This window comes from Panthera pardus, unplaced genomic scaffold, assembly GCF_024362965.1.
Source record: "Panthera pardus isolate Hobbes unplaced genomic scaffold, ASM2436296v1 HiC_scaffold_13, whole genome shotgun sequence".
NCBI lineage: Eukaryota > Metazoa > Chordata > Mammalia > Carnivora > Felidae > Panthera > Panthera pardus.
The window spans coordinates 17,250,906-17,274,119 of NW_026526688.1; the positions used below are offsets into that span (position 1 = coordinate 17,250,906).

The following is a 23,214-nucleotide window of genomic DNA, read 5'->3' on the forward strand; positions in this document are numbered from 1 at the left end:
TAGGTAAGCATCTGACTTCGGCCCACGTCATGATCTCACGGTTTATGAGTTCAAGCCCCGCGTTGGGCTCTGCCCTGACAGCTCAGAGCCTGGAGCCTGCTTCAGATTTTGTGTCTTCCTCTCTCTCTCTCTCTGCCCCTCCCCCGCTCATGCTCTGTCTCTCAAAAATAAACGTTAAAAAAATGATAATAATAAAATTAACATCTACTGAGAGCTTACCCTGTGTGACGCTCTGTTTCAGTTACCAAGCATGTGTGAATTAATATAACCCTCGGAAAGTGCCATTATTTCAGATAGGAACCATTTCATCCCTGGATTATAGTTGAGGAAACTAAGGGACAGAAAGAAGCCTGGGTGTCGATGGATGGCAGAAACCATATGAACCTAGAGAATCCTCTTCCAGAGTCTGCTGTTCAGTACTGTCTCCATTGTGGTGCTTTATAATTATTTGTTGAATCAACAAATGCCTTTTGCTATTAAGAAGATTTAAATTTTTTTATAATCAAATCTGATTGTATTTTTCTTTACAGATTCTGGCCTTGGTGTTATGCTAAGTGAGGCAGTTCAAATTCTTTCAAAAAATTTTTTTACATGTTTATTTATTTTGAGAGAGAGAAAGAGAGGGAGGGGCAGAGAGAGAGGGAGAGAGAGAGAATCCCAAGCAGGCTCCGTGCTGTCACTACAGAGCCCAGTGCGGGGCTCGAACTCATGAACCATGAAATCATGACCTGAGCCGAAATCAAGAGCTTAAACGACTGAGCCACCCAGGTGCCCCATGGCAGTTTAAATTCTTAAACAGATTAATTACTCAATGTTATTTGCTTTAACTTTCAGGTTTCCAAAACATAACATTTCTTCATAGCAACATGGTCATAACTTCCTAATGTTTTTTTTTCAGTGATGCAGACGGGCATTGTTATACACACCAGAAAACCACTGCGTCTAATTCTTAATTAGCCAATAGAATCAGAAGAGTTTTAGCACGTAGAACACTGCTTTCACGTAAAGTCTGCCTAAAAATCAACACTGCCACAGTTAGAAGCAATAATTTACTGCGTTTCTTTTCATTACTGCACTTGAGCTCCATCCGTGTGGTTCCTCACCTGGGGTCATGTTATAAGAATGGTAATTAACAGAGAGGCCTGGTAGCATCTAACATCTGCCTGAAGGACTGTTGATGGATGAACAATGGGTGTAAAAGACCTAGCGTCTTCCTGAGAATCGTTTACCATGTTTCCAATGATAGGCCATTTTCAAAGGACTTCAAACAAAAGGATCGGTGTTCATTCATAGTGCCTTCCTCACCCGGCTGGGTGGCCAGAATATTTTATCCCCTACTTTAACTGACACTCCCCGCCCCATCCTTTCTGTGATTCCTGTCATTCTCCTAGTAGATTTGAGAAAGTCATGATTTGCATCTGTGACCAGCTTTATTGAGCGAGCACCCCACGGAAGATACTCATAAACATATCAGAAAGATACTGCGATCGTGAAGTACCCCACTAATTAATTAATACTCAAATAGCTTATTAGTTTCTTAGGGATGCCATAACAAAGTGCCCCAAACTGGGTGGCTTAAAACGACAGAAATTTATTCTGTCATTGTTGTGGAAACTTGAAGTTGACATTAGATGGGCAGGGCCATGCCCTCTCTGAGACCTGTGTAGGGAAGAATCTTCCTCGCCTCTTCCCAGCTTCTGGCGGTGGCTGTCAGTCCTTCACATTCTTTGGCTCGGCAGCTCCATCACCCCAGTCTCTGCCTCTGTCAGCACATGACGTGTCCCCTGTGTGTTTGTGTTCAAATTTCTTCTTGAGAGCATGGCAGCCATATTGAATCAGGGCCCGTCCTGACAACCTCCTCTTAACTGGATTACATCTGTAAAGGCCCTGTTTCCAAATAAGGCCACTTTCACACATACTGAGGGTTAGGACTTTTTTGGAGTGGATTCAACCGAGACAGGTAGGATGCATGTAAACACACCTTAGAAGCAGAATACTTTCAAGCCAGGTTCTGGAAGAGGATGAGCTTTTCTGCAGTCTTATTAACGGTATCTACATACTTAAAGAAAAGCATGTGCATGGAAAGGAAGTGGTTAGTAATGGAAGCATAGAAATATCTAAAGTTAGAGAGCTGAGACAGGTGGGTGAATGTCCCACTGTTTATATTAAGGCTGCTCCTCCAAGAGGGAGAAAAGTGTTGTCTCTAACGGTTTCTGCCCCCATGTATAAAATATTTATATACATAACATATGTATGAATTACTACCTTCTCTTTGGTTCTATGCCCACTTAACGATCTTTCCACTTAATTTGGTCTTAACAGGAATTCTTCTTGTCGAGAAAGAGCAGAGGACAAATCTGCAGTTGTGTAATTATTAGTTAACACGGTGGAACTCGGGCTTGTGCACCAGTATTTTCTGAGTCAGTCAGTGGGCTCCATCCTAAGAGGCTGGTCAGCGTGAAGGTCCTGGGCTGATCAGATTTCCGAGTCCGAGGAGTCAGGAACTCTGAGATGTGGCCACAAGCAAGTACTGTGCCCCAGGAACTGGGTGGCTTGCATCAGGCTTCGCTCAGCAGTGGCTGTCCTTTGCTGCCTGTCCCTTCAAGTTATAGTACATATGTTCAGCCTCAATCAGATGATTAGCAGCTTAAACACTGAGAGTGCATGCTCTAGAAATAATCTCTACCTGCATTGAAGATTTAATTGTTCTGTGAACCAGACTCAAGATCCTTATGAAATAAACAAACAAAATCTTTTTATTTATCTTCCAAAAAAAATTTTTATGTTTATTTATGTGAGAGCGAGAGAGAGAATCCCAGGCAGGCTCCAAACTGTCAGCACAGAGCCCAACTTGGGACTCGAACTCACAAACTGTGCAATCATGACCTGAGCTGACACCAAGAGTCAGACGATTGACCGACTGAGCCACCCAGGTGTCCCAACACACAGCAAATCTTTAGGACACAGATTTACGACCTTGAATGAGAGCTGAATGAAAACAGAAGCTGTTCAATGTTCTGATGGGCCTCCCACACCTCTGAGGCCACCTGATGAGTTGCTACAAAAGAACAATGAGAGTAGGAGGGATGTTGATGGTCCCAAACCATGATGCGTCTGCTGTCCTTGCATGACGACACAGGAGGTGTGGTTTGCTTGGTTTGACCCTGAGACCTCTGCCTCTAGTTTCCACTAGGTGTGTCTGCTGCTTTCCCCTCTTTCCTTCATTCTTCACCATGTGCTGGTGCTGTTCATGCTGACAACTGCATGCACTTCCCTCTCCCAACATGCAAGGCCCTTTATACTCTGACCCGTATCTGCCTTGTCTTTTACTTCTCTCAGGCACACATGTGTTATTCTTGCCTTGAGCTACTGCTGACTACAGTGCCTGCCTTGTTTTCTGGGACACTCACCTTACACTTAGCGTGTGATGTGAAGCTGATCATTCCACATTGTGGGAAGAGAACACCTTTTTTTTTTTTTTTTTTTTACCTCTCCGTGCCTACCACAATCTTGAGTTAGGAAAGGGGCTGGCGTATGTTTGTCCAGGGTAGTTGGATGCAGAAAAGGGCTCATGACAGGATGTGAATATCACTACTGGACTGGATATGTGAATATCGTAAGGAGAAGACTGGCCAGCTGTCTTCAAGACGATGAAAAGCTTGCATTACTATAGAAATGTTCCATGGTTCAGAATCCAGTTTGTGGATTCTTGCGAAAGACTCATGTATAGAGTCATGAATATCAGCTAACGTATTCACTACCAGACTTACTCATCTCTTTTTGCCACCTCTTATCAGAAAATTTACCTCCTGAGATCCAAGCAGAAACTCTTCACTAAACATTAGTGGATAAACCGTCAACATCTTATTTTTAAATTTTTTTTTTTAATGTTTATTTATTTTTGAGACAGAGAGAGACAGAGCATGAACAGGGGAGGGGCAGAGAGAGAGGGAGACACAGAATCTGAAACAGGCTCCAGGCTCTGAGCCGTCAGCACAGAGCCCGACGTGGGGCTCGAACTCACGGACTGTGAGATCATGACCTGAGCCGAGGTCGGACGCTTAACCGACTGAGCCACCCAGGCGCCCCAACATCTTATTTTTAAATCACGCTCAAAATCAACCCCACACTCCCGCAGATACTGGTAGTTACAACTCTACCATGCACACAGATTTCTTCCGACTTAGTAAAATGCAATGTATTCCACTTAATTAAAAACTCTTACCTTTCATATCTGCCTTTGGGTTTGTATCCAAGCAGTCTGATTATAGTTTGCGTGCCCAAACATTTTAGTTCTAAAATCTCTTGGTGCACCCAAATAGATGTTGTGAACGCACACATGGTGTGTGGATTTTACTCTCAGGGCCCGGTCTTTTTTCCACGTTCTTGGGTGAGGCCCTTCCTTGCTGTTGTTCCCCTAAGTCCTCTTCACTGACCCACTTTGAACATGGCCCTGAGGCGGGAGGCTGGGCGCTGCTGTTTCAAGACCCCTCGCCTGAACACGCGTTTGTACTAAGCTTCCCTCAGATCAGAGAGCTGGCCGGCTCCCTGATCCTGGCACCTTTGGTCTTCTCAGGCTGGACAAGCTCCAGATCTTTTGGAACCAGGATGATGGCGAGATTGCGGTGTTCCTTTAAGGCACGAATCAAGGAGGGCCGCCAGTGTGTCTATTGCGGCCGCGGCCCCGAGCTGCAGTCTGGGGCCCAATTAGCAGTGAGCTAAGCAGGGTTTTTGTTTAGCTTAGCAACCGCCAGCGCGGTCCCGGGGGCCCGTGGGGGTAGCTCCCGCGGGCGGAGCCCAAATCACCCTCCGGCCCGCGGTGGCGCTGGCGGCACTTCGTCTCCCTGGGCTCCCGGACCTTTGGCCCTCGGGGGTCTCGGAGTACTAGGCGGAGAAGGGGCTGCTCCCCGCAGACGGCGTCCTCGGCACCCCGCAGGCGGACCAGGCCGTCGGGGCAGGTCGGCCTAAAGCGCTGCGGAGCTGAGCGCCGGGAGGGGTTCCTGCTCGTGGAGAGAGTGCCAGGCGCCCCCCGGGCTCGGCGGCGTGCGGGGACCCCGGGACCCCCGCCCCCGCCCGGGGCAGCCGGAGCCGGATCGCCGAGCGCGGCGGTGGATGGAGCCCAGCAGCCCCGAGTCCCGTGCCCTGGAGGTTCAGGCTGCCGCGGGGACAGCGTTTCCAAGACTGGGGCATGAAGGTCGCTGTGTCGGACCTGGGGTCTCTCTTTGCCAAAATCTTCAAGACCCCGACGGCGCCCCCGGCGGTCCCCTCGCCGGTGGCCTCCTCCGGCCATTCGGGGGGCGCTGCCGCCGCAAGCCGGACGGGCTCCAGCGCCTCGCTCAGCGCGGCCCCGACCCCGGCCCTCTTGCCCGCCCTGGCCCCCGACTCCCCCTCCGCCGCGCGGGGAGCACCGCCCTCCTCGCTCCATCCTCTGCTCGCCGCCTCCTACCCCCGGGTCTCGGTCGCGAGCCGCGCGGCGGAAGCAGCAGGGACCCCCCTCTCGCTGCCCAGTAGCCCGGGAGCGGCCCGAGCGCAGCCCCCGCCCGCCGGCCACTCCAGCAGCGGCCGCAGCGCCGCAGGCTCCCCCGCCCACCTGGTGACCTGGGCGCGGCCCGCCCCGGACCCCGGCGGGGTCACCGCTGCGCTGCCGGCCATCGGGGGCGCCGGGGGCGGCGGCAGCCTAGCCGCGAGCCCACGGAGCACCCAACAGTCTGGCCCCGGAGAGCGAGAGCCCGGCGCTTGGATGCCCCCCGGGCCTGGCCCCAGGACCCTGTTCTTCACCCTGCCGGACATCGGCGAGGAGTGGGCCTCGGACAGCGACTCGGAGGACGGTGGAGAAGCGTGAGTAGCGGCGGGGTCCTTGTCTGTCGTGGTTAGGACGCCGACCTTCTCCTGCCACACCCACCTGGCCAGGCGCTAGTTGCAAATTTCACTTCTAGTAACACCCCTGGGCACCCTCCTTGCACTTTTCCTGAGTCCTTATTGCTCGGCTTCCTGGTCTTTTCAAACCTACGCCGTGACAGGCTTGTTGTTCAGCTTTCTGGAAGGTAATCCTCTGCTGTTTGCTCTCAGAGAGGGAGGGGAGACCAAGCAGGGCTTGAAGGACAGGAGGACAGAATTTTGTTTCTCTTCTAGCTGAAGTGTTCCCCTCGATCGTTCGATACTCTGGTTTCCTTAGGGACTTTGAAAGGAGGCTTCGAGTCCCTTTCTCTGATGCAGAATGTGACAGAGAGATGTGCAGTGTAACCAAATACACGCGTTGGCAGCGACAAGTTTAAGAAATGGTGAGACTTTGCGCTTTCCTAGTTTTCAAAGATCAGCCACAATTCTTATCCCAGGTGGGATGGGGTTTTCTTTGTGTGATATCTAGTTAATTTACATATGTATAACATCATCTGACATAAACGGAATTTGTAATACTCAGGACACTTCTGATCATATACCCTAGAGCTTGGGAGTTCTTGTCATAGCGCCCTGAGGTAGTTCAGAAACACTGACTGACTTCATGGGAATATTTCACTGGGGATTGGGGAAACCTGCCCTCAACACACACACACACACACACACACACACACACACACACACACAGTCCCTCCACCATCAAGAGCCGTGATGAAAACATTCCTCTTGCAAAATGTGCAGTTTAGAATTAAAGAGATTATTTTTCAATGAGCAGAACATATGGCTATTCTTAAGTGGGTATAGAAATGTTCAGCTTTCTGAATCCTGCAAAAGAATAGTGAAATGGTCAAGGGCACACCAGAGGGTCCCCATGATGGACGGAGATTTCTGCCTACACGGAAGCTCTTCCTCACCTCTTGCCCCCCAAAACAGATTGGAGAACCATCGCATTAAAACGTATTCTAACCCATTCACAATTTAAATGACTGCATCTTTACGATTCTCTGTGATACTCATCTCTGTGTTAAAATAAGTTGTTAAATAACATTAAGATGATTCTTTTGATTTAAAACATCATGTTGGAAAGCATGTTAGAAAGTGCATTAATAAGTTGATCCCCGCCAGAAGGAAAATCAACTGCATTTGAATTCGAATAAGTGGCTAGAATACCTATGCCTTAGGAATGAGGCCTTTGTTTTTGGCTACTGGTCCTTTAACACTTACACACTTAATGTTTTATGAGCACACAGTTCCACATGCTGACTTTAACCTCTAGTCTTAGTGCTTTTTACGAACAGGCACATTGCTATGAGAAATAATATGCACAGATCTGCTCGTTCACGGATCTTTCTGATGATGTGTGTTCATACTCTGCCATCAGACAGCCCTCTAGTGCACCAGGATCTGTTGTAGATACACAAACTCTCATATTCCCTTCCTTTCATACCTCATTCCTTTTGTCACTTAGAAAGTTTATGAAGGGGGAAAGGAAGAAAGTGTTGCGGTGAGTTTTCCTTCAATACTACAGACCTTTTGCAGCTTGAAGTGTATTTTTTTTTTCCCTCCCAGATTTCTCAGTTGGCAATTTATAACATTGACTAAAGAAACGTCATTCAGGGATGGATTTAAATTATACAACTACAAGCCTCACCTGCCAGTTTGCAGAGAGCGACTATGAATTATTAGACTCCCTGCTTAATATTAGAGTCTTTAGTTTTCTCAAGTCCAGGGAGGGACCTGGGGAGAGGGAGGTGGTTAATGTAGGAGTAGGAAGACAAAAAGAGTAGGTAGAGAGAGTTTGGGACATGGAAACTACTGGACATAAACCCTTGAGAAACACGAATCCAATGGTAAGACCACTACACTCAGTTACAAGGGAAGATCCTAATTCACAGTTTCTATTTCCTTGATGAAAACCCATGCATTTTACATCCTGATTCTGTACTGTTCTCTGAAAACTGGAAACAGTGGAATTAATTTGAGTGGGGAGGTGGGCAGACTTTCTCTCGATTCTGAGCCTTTTCTTTTTCACCGAGGCGCTCCATAGCAGCCCAAGTTTTGATCTCTGAACCACGGATTGGAGGAAGGAATGGCCCACAGAGGAGAGCCTTCCCTTTTTCATTCCACAGGGCGCATTGGCTGCCTCGCAGAGGCAGAGGGTATTGAGTTCCCTGCTTCACCTCGCCCTCTTGCACTCCCAGACATGTGATCCCCCCACTTTTTGTCTTCACCCTTACCTCCCCACGCATTTCATTTACACCGTGTCCCTCATTTACGCTGGTTTCCGGTCTTGCCCACCCTCTGCACTACCTCTCTTTGGCACTTCTGGTATGAACTACGCAATTACCGCCCTGTAAAAGGTCTTATTCTATTTGTTCTGGAAATACAAGAATTTCTAACAGTAGGTAAGGTGGAAGGTATATAGATGGATAATAGCTATATAGGAATGTGGATAGACCGTAAACTTCATGTGGTCAGAAAGTGTATCTCTTGTTGAGTTCCACTGTCGGAGTCACGTGAGTGTGGAAATATTGCAGTGACTGCCTTCAGGGCTTGTCAGCTTAGCTGGAAGTAAAATGAATGCAGGGACTGGGGCGCCTGGGTGGCGCAGTCGGTTAAGCGTCCGACTTCAGCCAGGTCACGATCTCGCGGTCCGTGAGTTCGAGCCCCGCGTCAGGCTCTGGGCTGATGGCTCGGAGCCTGGAGCCTGTTTCCGATTCTGTGTCTCCCTCTCTCTCTGCCCCTCCCCCGTTCATGCTCTGTCTCTCTCTGTCCCAAAAATAAATAAAAAACGTTGAAAAAAAATTAAAAAAAAAAAAAAAATGAATGCAGGGACTTACCTCTCAGTCTATCGGGGCTGAGGGAGCCTGTGTACCTAGGAATCAGAAGAGCCGGATTCCAATCTCAAACCGTCTGCCAGCTGTGTAATTCTGGGCAGTTTATGCAGTCTTCCAACCTGTGGGTTTTCCTCCTTGATAAAATGCAGATGATAATAATATTTGCCTCAGAGGGAGGTTCCAGAATTCAATTGCAGCAACATCTTAACGTGCCTAACACGCGGAGACCTGCTTTAAAAATGTTTTCCATGATTAGCATCTGCTTCTTGGATGAAGACGAAATGAAATCTGGGAGTGTGTTTCCTGAAAGAATACGTTCCAGGTGAAGAAAAGGGTGACAGAAAAAGAAAAAAAAAAAGAATTCGTTTACAGTTATCAAATGACTGTAAGAAATGGCACCGTTTGGTTCCACTATTTGGGGAAACCAATTAGAGTAGTCTAATCTTTCATGACAACGTCCCGAAGGTAAAGATTATCCTAATTAGTATGACCACTGGTTATGGTCGAATGGCTAGAAGAAATGTAGGTGTCACCCTGGGACCGAACGTTTCATGTTCAACTTTTAGAGACACTGCAGGAGAATCCGTAACATCACAAATCATTCACGGCCCACCCTCCATACAGCTCTTACCCATTCCTACCCCCTAACCCTGTGGCCTCTATTCACATATTACAACCTTTTTGGACTATAAACTCTTCGTCCTATGCCACTTAAGGCAACATGTGCAATAAATAAAACAATAAATAAATATAAACTAAAATAGGCAATTTTAGGAAAAAACATTTAATAAAATCTGTTAAATGAGTGAATGAAATTGTTAGCTTTGTCATATAAGCCACTTTTGTGGGTTCCTAATCTCAAGGCAATTTAAATGCCCTTTCTCAGGACATTTAGGTACAAAACTATATGTCACATAATGAGTTCAATTTGTTAGGAGTACAGCGTTTGTGAAAAGGCATTGGGAGAAAACCCGGCGAGCCTTGGATACTAGACTCTGTTTAGCAAACACTGGGGAGGCCACTAAATGTTTTTAGACAGAGAAGTGGCATGAACAGGCCTGAGCTTTAGAAGGAATAAGCTAATGCACAGAGAGTGTGAACCCAGAAACAGTGGAGAGGCTCTGGCAATGAACCCCATGAGAGATATGAGGGCCTGGGATGAGGATCATAAAAATAAAGATACTGGGATGATAAATATCACAGGACTTGGCAATGTGTTGGTGCAGTTGAAGGAAGCAAGAGGGAAAGTTAAAGATAATTTTACGTGACTGCAAGGAGAATGCCATCAATAAAGTATGATCACAGAAGGGAGTTTGTTGGGTAGATGAGGAATTCACTTTGGGATGCATACTGGGTTGAAATCTTGGAAAAACAACCAAAGAAGGTGCCAGGCGGAGAGCTGGACCTTCGTGAGTGGAACTTGGGAGAAAGATTAAGGACTAGAAATATAAATATGGCAGTTTTCCATATGCAGTTGATTTTGAATATGTACAGCAATTATAAATTTATAACACAGTGCATTACAGACTCTGGAAGATACATAGTGTTCTTTATTTTTGCTGCTGGGTGTTTTAAGATCTTCTACACGTGGAGGTGTCTCTTCTCTGTGTTAACCTAGTATTTCTCAACATGTGCCCTGTCAGTTACCTGTCACCAGTCCGTGATGAGTACAGAAAGTGGGAATAAGCATTTAGAAACTTTTATAGCAATTGAAAGAATAACTTGACGCCTGCTGACTGATAACATTTGTATTTGTATTTTGTGCCTCTTTTTTTTTTCCATTTTATTCTCTGGTTAATTTATTTTTATTAGACTTTAGCAATTATTTATTCACAGTAAACTGGAAAAAAAATTTTAAATGGTCTGACACTACACAATAGTTTGAGAAGCATCGAGGCAGACTTTACTTAGATACCTTTAGACCATAAAGAGCAAAAAACCTTTGGGACACCAAGAGAGAAAAAACCAGCCAAGTGATCATACTACCTTTTTTACTCTCGCTGAAATACAGGGCTAAGCAACATTCAGAGTACCCTGTGATTTAAGATGAGATTCTTTAAGTTGTTCAAATGATCTAGACTTCTCCCCAGCTGTGGCCCTGGGGAGAAACCTGTGGCCAAGAGTCCGCTGCTCAAAGGGGAAGGTTTCTCCTCCTGTTACTCTTTGGTTTTTTTTGAAGTTTAAGCCAATGGCTATGTCCATCGTGATTCCCATAATTCATTCACAACCCTTGATGGCTAATTTGTCCCATAAAGCATAACTTGCAAACACAGATAATTTCCAAACGAAAGGAACTTTGACAGGAAATATGCACCATGACCTGCTTTCTTGTTGCCAGTCTATTGTCTTTGAGAAGAGTCCTTTGCTCGTAATTAAGAGACGATCATAATGTATTAATCTCTTCTGAATCCTATAGAAAGGAAGCATGTCACAGTAAGGGCACTGATCTTTTGCCCCATGAGACTATTTTCCCATATTTTAAATTTAATTTCCATTTGAGGCTCACATCCCACCAAAGTGGTAGAAGCTAAAACTCAGTTATCTGGGATTTTCCCAACTTTATCTTAAGCTTGAGCCTCTTTCTGGGGTGGCGGGGAGGGGGGTGGTGGTTTGCCTACATGGGACCAGGATATTCAGTGGCAGGGAAGGAGCCCACTGGTTTTCTGATAACCTCTATCCTTGCTGCATCCACTGAAATGTCCATAATCTCATCTTATCCTTCATTCTAACCCAGGGCTCATGCACATATCTACCAAGGCTCTTCAAGTTAGGGTTCTCTTCCTTATTTCTGTGGTCCTCATGGGAGCCCCTCATACCAACATTCTCCATTATAGGACTTCCAGGAGGATGTCAGTCTGCCCCAGACAGCCTTTCTTTTCTCAGGGATCCTTACCTAAGTCCTATTGAAGGATCAGGACACAGGTCCCCTCTGATCCGTTACCACACAAACATACCTTAGGCCAGGTTCCAGCTAGTACTCCAGCTCACTGGAGGTCTGCATTTTGTGCCTCGGAACCACAATTTCCTAGAGAAAACCTGGTTCCTAGATTCGGGGACCCACCAGTTCACGGGAATGAGAAAAGACACTCCTTCCCCCAGTAGGCCCATTACTGACACCAAGACGGAAATCAAGTGGAGGGCTGGCTAGATTTCAATCTACCTCCTGACTTTGTGCCTTCTCTAGGGTACAGTGTCCCTAATGGACTGTTTTGCTTTGTAATGGCCACTTAACTCACATCCTCACTTCCTAAGACTGTCCCTAAGATTCCCTTCTAGGACACAGAAAATCTCTCTCACAGAATCTCCCCATTCTGGGGAATCTGTTTCTCTTCTGGGGGTGGGGAAGAATCTCCCTAATGTATGTGTTTTTCCCTAAATCTTTTCCTAAGCTAAAAGTCCATACCAATCTTGTAAGTTCAGGCTTAAAACACACACACACACACACACACACACACACACACACATCAAGGGGAAAAACCCCTGCTTCATTCTCTGTTTTCTGAAACAATAAACAAAAAGCTTTGGATTATTCACTATGGGAAGGGACGAAGGAACATGAAAACACTAATTGAATACATTTATCTTTTTTCAATGTTTATTTATTTTTGCAACAGAAACAGAGCATGAGCAGGGGAGGGGAAGAGAGAGAGAGGGAGACACGGAATCCAAAGCAGGCTCCAGGCATGTCAGCACAGAGACTGACATAGGGCTTGAACTCAAGAACCACGAGATCACGACCTGAGCCGAAGTTGGACGCTTAACCAACTGAGCCACCCAAGTGTCCTGAAATACCTTTAAAAATACTCTGCTACACATCCCTACATATAGAGAACACTTTTCCCCTCACCAGAGCAGTGTGGATATTTGTTTAATTCAACAACACCCAAATCATATACCTCTTTGGATATAATTTTATAATCTACAGGCAAAACTTTTGCTTTACCCCAAAATTATCTGAATATTCAATGGTCTTAAGAATGGTAGGATAATATATATTATATTATATTATATTATATATAATAAATAATATATGTTATATATTATATATAATATATATAAAATAGGACATGACTCATTAAATGAATAAATACCATTCTTTAAATATATGTTGAAAATTCAAATATTGTCCTTTTACTCTTGAGAGGTAGAAATAGTCAATGAATACACCATGTTTCATGCAGCACAGAAATTAAATAAAGCCTTTGAAATGATTAAATATCCAGTTGTGAACTTGGAAAAGAAATGAAGGTCTTTGACAAAGACAAGAAAAACAGTCAAGCCAAGCCTTACCCTACTTTTGTTTAATAAACAGATTATTAAGGTTAAGTTGAACGAAGTAAAATGTTCTCTTCCTATGCACATATGCATGTATATTCTTCTCAGGATCATTGTCACCTTAAATGTTTTATAATGCCAGTAATAAGGATGAGGAAAAACCCCACCTTGGAAGCTCACGACTTACATTAGGATTTTAATGCTAATAGTTAAATTTCAGAGAATGTCACTAGATACATAGAAGGTTAAAATGGACACTTCTTTTCAAATGAAACTAATTCAGATTTCTAACACTGAACAGTGAAGTCTTAGAAACCATTCATGTATATCCAAGATTCTTTATAATCTAGTTGAATTAAGACTCTACACTGGGGGCACGTGGGTGGCAGTGGTTAAGTGTGGACTTCGGCTCAGGTCATGATCCCCGCGTCGGGCTCTGTGCTGACAGCTCTGAGCCTGGAACCTGCTTCAGATCCTCTGTCTCCCTCTCTCTGCCCCCTCCCTGCTCGCTCTTTCTCTCTCTCTCAAAAATAAATAACCATTTTTTTTTTAAAGAGCCGACATTGAATAAAGTGAACACCTCCTGCTTAAAAACCAGTAATTTCATTGCTAAATTAATGCATAATGATAAATTCTGGGGGACTTTAATTTTATATATAAAATATATTTTGGGGCGCCTGGGTGGCGCAGTCGGTTAAGCGTCCGACTTCAGCCAGGTCACGATCTCGCGGTCCGTGAGTTCCAGCCCCGCGTCAGGCTCTGGGCTGATGGCTCGGAGCCTGGAGCCTGTTTCAGATTCTGTGTCTCCCTCTCTCTCTGCCCCTCCCCCGTTCGTGCTCTGTCTCTCTCTGTCCCAAAAATAAATAAAAAACGTTGAAAAAAAATTAAAAAAAAAAAATATATTTTAAGGAAGCAGGTGATATATTCTCAAGAGAGTCTACCTCAGTTAGACTTTTGTTTTACTCACTAGTTTTAACATTTTTATAAGCATATTGATTGAGCATTGCTCAAATATGTATTATTCTACAAAGCCAAGATTCTTAGCATTAGACACAACAGGTAGTATTTCCATGTCTACTGGGAACCAAATGTTACATGCATGTTTTTATAGACATTATCATGAATCACCAAAACAAACATAGTGGGTAGGAATTTTGTTACCATTTTACAGATGAAGAAATTGAGGCTCCGAAGGGAAAAGAAATTATTTATTTCCACCTGGCTAATAGGTAGAAAATATAACATTCAAATCCAAGCAATCAATCTATATTGTGCTCACACATATATATATATATATATATGTATATATATAACCAAATGTTTTTTTAATAACTTGTTTAACATGGTAAGGAGGATAAAAATCTGTTTCTAAAGTAATTGGTAGTGTTTGTCCTGGAACAAACTGACTCTAAGAAATTTTACTCTTTCAAGAAAGATAAATTTGAAAAATAAAAAGCATGTTAACGAATAATCAAAAAGTATCTTTCTTGGAATAATACTCCCTAGTAATACTGATAAGGGGACCAAATTTAACGCTTAGTTTTGTCCATTTTGAAGTGCAACTTAAAAAAATGACTTTTATTCTAAAGCCGTAATTTCTTTTTTTTAAATTTTTTATAAAACTTTTTTAATGTTAATTTATTTATTTATTTATTTATTTTTAAATTTTTTTTAACGTTTATTTATTTTTGAGACAGAGAGAGACAGAGCATGAACGGGGGAGGGGCAGAGAGAGAGGGAGACACAGAGTCTGAAACAAGCTCCAGGCTCTGAGCCGTCAGCACAGAGCCTGACGCGGGGCTCGAACTCACGGACCGCGAGATCATGACCTGAGTCGAAGTCGGATGCTTAACAGACTGAGCCACCCAGGCGCCCCAATGTTTATTTATTTTTGAGAGAGAGAGAGAGAGAGTGAGCATGAGTGAGGCGGGTGGGGCTGCTGGTGCAGAGAGAGAGGGAGACACAGAATCTGAAGCAGGCTCCAGGCTCTGAGCTGTCAGCACAGAGCCCAATGTGGGGCTTGAACTCGTGAGCTGCGAGATCATGACCTGAGCTGAAGTCGGACGCTTAATCGACGGAGCCAGCCAGGTGCCCCTAAAGCCATGACTTCTTTAAAATGAAACATTAGTTTTATTAACCTTCTTCTCGTTTATTTTATGTGTTATTCTTATAAATTATTTCATGTATATTTGAGAGCAAGTCAAATACTTTATCCATAAAGTAAGACAGATAATTGGTAAGCATTGTCTTACAAGAAAAATTGGAGAAGCAGATATTAGATACGGCCCTTGCTAGGGGAAAGGGTATACCCACACATTAGCATTTTCTTAATTAGACATTTCACTTGAGGGTTTAGAAGAAGCCTTATAATTAAATACTGACCGCTGTAATCCTTGCGTGACGCACGTTTCTCTAATGAATTTCCTTTTTTCACATAGCATTTAACATTTTAGATCTTACTGATTTCTAACATAATGATATCATTTTGAGTATCTTAAAAAAAATGAACAGTGAGTTATTTGTTCTTTTCAAGATTCACTAAAGTGACAATTTTTAAATTAATCATTAACTTCAATTCCTTACAATGATATTTTCAATGGAGCACATGGCAATTATACTGAAGAAAACCACGGGCCCCTATTTGAAACGTGCAAGAAATATTAATGACATTTGCTGAGTTCCAGTGTATGAAAACATACGTGGTGCCTGTCCTAACACATTGCCCCCCACTTACCTCCTAGGCTGAGGCCAAGAAACTGAACCTTTTAGGGGTTGTTGTCTCGCTGTCTCCCTTCTGCCTTCAGTAAAGTTCTGCCTCTCACCCTTTGTCTAACTTGGTGGTAGAGTTTAACTTTGGACTTGAGTAAGTTTGGCTAAATTTGGCCAATTTAATTTAAAATTGGCTAAGTTAGGGGCGCCTGGGTGGCTCAGTCGGTTGGTCGTCCGACTTCAGCTCGGGTCACGATCTTGCGGTCCGTGAGTTCGAGCCCCGCGTCGGGCTCTGGGCTGATGGCTCGGAGCCTGGAGCCTGTTTCCGATTTTGTGTCTCCCTCTCTCTCTGCCCCTCCCCCGTTCATGCTCTGTCTCTCTCTGTCTCAAAAATAAATAAACGTTAAAAAAAAAAATAAAATTGGCTAAGTTAAATTAAATTGGCTAAAATCTGCCTAAATTCATGTAACCCTCAGAACTCCTGAAAACCCGGCTTAAGCTTGCTCTTTACAAATGAGCAAAGTGTCACAGTTCTGAGGTGCTCTGGGGCCTTTTCCCTTCGGAAAAGGCTGGCTGAAGAGTAGGAGGGAATTCTGCAGTGAAGTTGTCTCGCGAGCCCGTTACAGATATTGTGGTGATCAGAGGTGTTTCAGGGGCAAAAGTGGTAGTTTGTGTGATTCTCTGAGAGTCCCTCCGTCCCCACGAAGCAATAGTGTGCCGAGTGGATAGAACTGGCTGGCGGGAGACGATCACCTGCAGCTATTTCCTGTTCCACACTTAGTGGCCTCACAGTGGTGGCTGGAGGCTGGCCAAGGAGGGAGCATTGCTTCACATCAGGACTTTTTTTTTTTTTTTTTTTTCAGATTGCTGGTTTCTCAGCACACCAGTGCTAGTAAGTGTTAGAAGTATGTTTACTTCCAAAGCCGTCCTGGATATGACGGGTACATTGGAACAAAGGGATATGTTTAGCAATAGCTTATGAAACTCCTGAAAATGTTTCTGTCACCTGAACACTCCAAAGAGATGAGGGGATCTCTGCCTTCCAGAAGTCACAGAGCTGGAGAGGAGATAGGGGGTCCCCGTCGGGTGAGTGGCTCCCGACCTTGGTTCCCTCTCCATTAGAGCACGGCGTTTGTATGCGCAAGACACGTTTTCATGCACAACTGTTCATGTAGTCCCTCGCTGTGCACGTGAACAAGAATATGAAAAGGCAAATGCAAATGATAGCCTCGAAAGTGCTCTGTTTCGCAACGCACGTTGTTGCTACAAGTAGTCTCAGAACTGAGACTGAGGTTAAGGACCATGATTTTGGATGATACATGGATGGATAAGAAAGAATTGTGTCCAGCAGGAGGACTCGGTAGTTTTCTGTCTCGAAGAGCCATCCAGCTAAATGTTCTAAAACAAAACAAAACAAAAACAAACAATAGAACTTTTTGCGAAGCACCTTAGCACACGATACATTTTCCTCATTATAAGAAGGAAAATCTGTGTTGATTATAGCCAAGGCTTGAGCTGGGCTTACTGGAGATATGCCTTAATGGAAATATGCCTGTGTTGAATTTTTGTGAATTCAAGGTCTATATTAAATTCAGTTTATGATGAACATGTTTATTTTTGTTATTTAATGCACTCAGCGGCTCATTTGTTTAATACTGAAACTTCTGATTTAGCATCGTGTGTGTGTGTGTGTGTGTACTCTAAATGTACTTCTAATCCATATACGGGTCCCTGCTGGAAACCTTTGGTTTCGCCTCAAGTTGACCATGAAGCAGGATGCACTCCAGTTTTCACCATAAAGCATTTGTAAATTCTTCCTCAGTAAAGCATTAGGGGACAATGTACATTTTACTGAGGACTCTCCTGGGACATGAATGGTGATTTGTGGCACACACTGTACAAGATTTTGCTACAAAAATTCCCTTAATTCAACTTCCAGCAATGGCACACTAACCTGAGTGCAAGTAGGAAAGCTGGGCAATAAATACAAACCCCTCAGGAGTTCAGCTGAACTGGAAAGAGACCAGCCCCACAAGGACTGAAACCCAGATTTAAATCTTCTTAATTACTGACTGGATTAGTGATTTGAGATTGCTAGGCCCCCCAGTCTGCCACAGGACGCAAATTTAATCCCATCTGAATTTAGCTGTAAGCAACAACTTTATATTATAGTTGATCAAAGAAGCAAGTTTAAATATTAGAATACAGAAATACCAGAGATAAATGTGTGGATGGAATGTTTTTACATGTAAACTGTAATCAAAAGAAAGCTGGTGTAGCTTTTATAATATGAGACCAAGTAACGTTTAAAACAAGAAGCATTATGAAAACTTTTCTAAAAAAAGAAAAGAAAAGAAAATGCGCTGACAGCATGGAACCTGCTTGGGATTCTCTCTCCTCTCTCTCTATGCCCCTCCCCCACTCATGTTATGTCTGTCTCTCTTAAATAGATAAAAACTTTAAAAAAGCACACAAGAAGCGTTAGCGGAGGTAACAAGGGCCGTTTTATAAATAGAAAAGGGCCACTTTGTCAGAAGATGTGAAAATCCTAAATGTACAGGCACCAATAACATAATTTCAAAAATATATGAAGATGTGTCTATTTTTGACAGACCTACAGTATCTGCTGCTAAGTTCTCCCTACCAGAGCAAGAAGAAAGTGTTCTCATGCTCTCTCTGATTGTGGCAGGCAAAACTGAATGGAGAACTGAATGAAGAATACAAGAATTATTGCTCATGGGGAAGAGATCATTTTTACAACTCAGAAATAACCTTGTAGATAGTGAAGAGTGAATTTTACAGCAAAAAAAAAAAAAGGGGAGCCTAAATTTTGAGTTTGCAAAAACAAAAACCTATCTACAGTTATAGCAGAAATTGACTAAAAGAAGAAATAAGCAAATCCAAAATCATAAGGAAAAATTTTAACGTACCTTTCACAGAAATTGATAGAAAATATACAGAAAAAATAACAGTAATTACTATACAACGATATTTATAATATACAATAATTATTCTAAAAACTTTTTTAAAGTTTTTTTTTTTTTTTGAAAGAGACAGCGCAAGTGGGGAGGGGCAGAGAGAGAGGGAGACACAGAATCTGAAGCAGGCTCCAGGCTCCAAGCTGTCAGCACAGAGCCCGACTCGGAGCTTGAACTCACGAACCATGAGATCATGACCTAAGCCGAAGTCAGATGCTTAACCGGCTGAGCCACCAAGGTGCCCCAGCAATAATTACTCTAAAGGACACCAAATTTATTATAAAGCCACATTAATACATAAAGTGTATTACTGATGCAAAGGCAGACAAATAGGCCAGTGGAACATAATAGAGAACCCAGATTCCAGATTCAGTCTTCTAAGTTTATGAATGTTTGTTGGTGAAAAGACCGTCTTTTCAATAAATGGTGCAAAATCAGTTGTTCATCCTTAAAGAAGCAAAAGAAACTGATCACCTGTGCGAAACTCATGCGAAAAAATCAGTTTTAAGTGAATTGTAGGTCTCAATGTGAAAGAAAACACAATGAAGCGTCTAGAAGAAAACATAGGAGATGATCTTTATGTCTTACGGTAGGCAAAGATCTCTTTGGACCAAAGAGATAGGACCAAAAAAGTGCTAACCAGAAAGAAAAGATTGGTAAGTTATACTAAATTAAAAGTAAGAGCTTCCAAAAAAATCAATAAAATTGAGAGGTTCATCAAAAGAGGCCACTAACTGGAAGGTTTTAACTACCCCCAAGAGAGCTTTGTCAGGCCAGCTGGCTCTGTAACTACAATTAATCAGTGGACAGGAGGCCTTTTGGATTTTATGAGTTGAGTTTAGCTTCTGTTTTGCTTTATCATCTCTGTTAAAGGTTGGAAGACAAAAACCTAAATAGTTTGAAATTAAGAATTAGAAACACAGATAAACTTAGAATTTCCACAGCAGAGAATTATTTGACAGATCACCCTGGTACAATATCATCTTCCACTTCATGCTGCTTTTTAATGAAGGGCAAATCTGTACAGGCCTATTGTCCATTTCAGCAAATTAAGCCATTGAATGTAGATAAAAACCCTGTTTCAAAATCAGGAATTACTGAACTTCGTTTAATTTATAATGTTATCGATTGTTAGACACATTAATATTTTATATTCCACTAAAAAGAAAAATGTTGCCGATTAAACTATGATACAATGCTTTCCCATCAGTTAGAATTCTAATTTTATTCTTATTGTAGTACTTCTTTGAGATTTAACCAGACAGATTTTTTTAAGTGATAAATTGCTTTTGTCCCAGTATAAGAAGGAAAATACAGGCTAAATAAATTCCTAGAAGTTCTTAACATTCAAAGATGACTCTTCTGAATTCATTTTCTACTCATCATTGTCAAGGCCTTGGTTTTTCCACACAATGATTTCTATGCCATTAAAACATAGATGAAACAGTACTTTTACTATGAATCCAGTAAAGTATTAAAAGATATTGGTGCTGGGCTCTTAAGCTGGCTTTGCAGTTAGTAACATAGAGCCAGCCTACACTTGACCCTACTTAAGGAACGTGAATCCGATTCGACCCCACTCCCATATCCTCCTAGGGCTTTGGTGGTTAAAGTTTAGATAAGTGCTTTTATGTTGTGGAAAAGATTCCTTTCCGAGTCACTAATATTCATTCTGCCCATTGGAAGGTGAGCTTTCTTTTTAAATGTGCTAAAACATATATAACTTAAGATGTATCATTTTAACCAATTTTAAGTGTATAATTCAATAGCATTAAATGCATTCACAATCATTCCTCTCCATAACTTCCTCATCATCCCAAATAGAAACTCTGTACCTATGAAACAACAGCTCCCCACTCCTCTGTTCTCCTCAGCCCGTGGCAACCACCATGGTCCTTTCTGTCTCTGAAATGAAATGCCGTTGAAATCTCATGTAAGCGGAGTTGTATAATATTTGTCCTCTTGTGTCTGGCTTATTTCACTTAGCACGTCTTTAAGGTGCATCCATGTTGTAACATGTATCAAGAGCTCGCTCTTTTTTAAGGATGAATCATATTTAATTGTAAGTATAGACCACACTCTCTTTATCTGTTCACATGCTGGTGAATATGTGGGCTGCTTCCTTCTTTTGGCTAGAGCAAATAATGCCGTTATGAACAATGGTGCACAAATACCTGCTCAAGTCCCTGCTTTCTGTCCTTTGGGAGTACTTACTGAGGAGCGGAATTGCTACATCATACGGTAATTCTATGTTTAATTTTGTAAGGAACCGCCGGACTGTTTTCCATAGTAGCTGCACCATTTCGCATTCCGACCAGCAATGCAATGGTTCCAGGGCACCTGGGTGGCTCAGCCGGTTAAGCCTTGGACTCTTGGTTTTGGTTCAGGTCATGATCTCACAGTTTGTGATTGAGCCCCGCGTAGGGCTCCCACGCTGATGGTGCAGATCTTGCTTGGGATTCTCTCTCTCTCCCTCTCTCTCTCCCCCTCCCCCACTCATGCATGCGTGCATGTGTGCCTGTGCTCTCTCTCTCTCTCAATATAAATAAATAAACATTTTTTTTTAATCTTAAAAAAAGAACAATGCAAAGGTTCCAGTTCCTCCACATCCTCACCAACGCAGGTTATGTTTTGTTTTTTTGGATAATAGTCATCCTAATGAGTGTGAGCGGGAAGCTAATCTTTTTTATGGTTTATGACAAGTACTTCCCTATTGATGCTCTCCTGGCCACTATTGTAAGATACTATTGGTGATAGACATCCTCACCTCAGAGATAAAAATGTGAGAAATTATGGGTTTTTTTTTTAATTTTGCAAATTCTAGGCTGACATTTTTTAAAGACTTTAATTTTTGAGCAGTGTGAGGTTCACAACAAAAGGTTGTGAGTGAAAGGAAAAGATTTTTCACAAAGATATTTCATAAAGATTGTACCCCCCTGTCCAACACAGGCATTACTTTCCCCCTTATCAACATCTCCCATGAGAGTCAGATATTTGTTATAAATGATAAACCAACAGGGGTGCCTGGGTGGTTTGGTCAGTTAAGCTTCAGACTTCGGCTCAGGTCATGATCTCATGCTTCATAAGTTCAAGCCCCTCGTCGGGCTCTGTGCTGAGAGCTGGGAGCCTGGAGCGTGCTTTGGATTCTCTCCCTCTCTCTCTGCCTCATCCCTGCTTGTGCTCTCTCTCTCTCTCTCAAAAATAAATAAATAAACATTTCAAAAAAATGAGAAACCTACATTGACAGATCATTAGCATCCCAAAATCATGGTTTACATTAGGGTTCAGCCTTGGCCTTATACATCATATGCATTTGGATGAATGTATGACATGTATCTACCATTACGGTCTCACACAGTATTTTCACTGCCCTAAAGAATTCTCTGTGCCCTATTCATCCCTCCCTTTCCCTTGGCATACACTGATCTTTTTACTCTCTCCGTATTTTGCCATTTTCAGAATGTCTTATAGTTGGAATCAGTACGTAACCCTTTCAGATTGCCTTCTTCCACTTAGTAACACATACTTGAGTTTCCTCTCTGTATTTTCATGGCTTGATAGCTCATTTCCTTTTAGAGCTGAATAAGATTTCACTGTCTGGATATACCACAGTTTATTTATCCACTCACCTACTGAAGGATATCTTGGTTGCTTCCTAGTTTGGGCAAGTATAAATAAAGCTGCTATAAACATCTACGTGCAAGTTTTGTGTAGACATGAATTTTTACTCTTTTGGGTAAATACCAAGAAGTGTGATTGCGGGGTTGTAGTGTAAGGGTACATTTAATTTGGTAAGAAACCACCAAACTGTCTTCTAAAATGGGTGTACCATTTTGCATTCCCACCAGCAATGGAAGAGTTCTCCTTGCCCTACCACCTTCCCATCATCTGGTGTTGTCAGTGTTCTGCATTTTGGCCATTGTAACAGGGGTATAGTGGCATCTCGTTGTTTTGATTTGCACTTCTCTGCTGCGTATGGTCTGGAGTATCTTTTCATTTGCTTGTTTGCTGTCGATCCATCTTCTTTGGTGGGGTGTCCGTTAAGGTCTTTGGCTTATTTTTAAACCGGGTTGTTTGTTTTCTTACTGTTGGTCTTTAAGAGTTCTTTGTATATTTTGGATAACAGTTCTTTAGCAAATGTGCCTTTTGCAAATATTTTCTCCCCGTCTTGTTTCCCAGGCTTGTCTTTTCATTCTCATGACATTATCCTTCGCGTAGTAGAATTTTTTTAGTTTATTTTAATGAAGGCTCACTTGTCAATTCTTTCTTTCATGGGGCATGCCTTTGGTGTTGTATCTAAAAAGTCATTGTCTTGGGACGCCTGGCTGGCTCAGTCAGTTAAGCGTCCAACTTCGGCTCAGATCACGATCTTGTGGTCTGTGAGCCCCACGTTGGGCTCTGTGCTGACAACTCAGAGCCTGGAGCCTGCTTCAGATTCTGTGTCTTCCTCTCTCTCTGCCCCTCCCCTGCTCACATTCTGTCTCTCTCCCTCAAAAGTAAATAATAAAATTAAAAGG

At 43.0% G+C, this 23,214-nt stretch overlaps 1 protein-coding gene across 1 annotated transcript in view; it reads left to right on the plus strand.

The window, feature by feature from the left end:
* Positions 1-4,762: 4,762 nt before the first annotated feature.
* The window catches only part of FAM149A (family with sequence similarity 149 member A), a 55,688-nt gene continuing 37,236 nt past the window's right edge, over positions 4,763-23,214 (plus strand). Inside the window, 1 exon segment of the mRNA XM_019422187.2 lies at positions 4,763-5,838. Coding sequence (XP_019277732.2) covers positions 5,189-5,838 — 650 coding nt within the window. The 5' untranslated portion in view covers positions 4,763-5,188.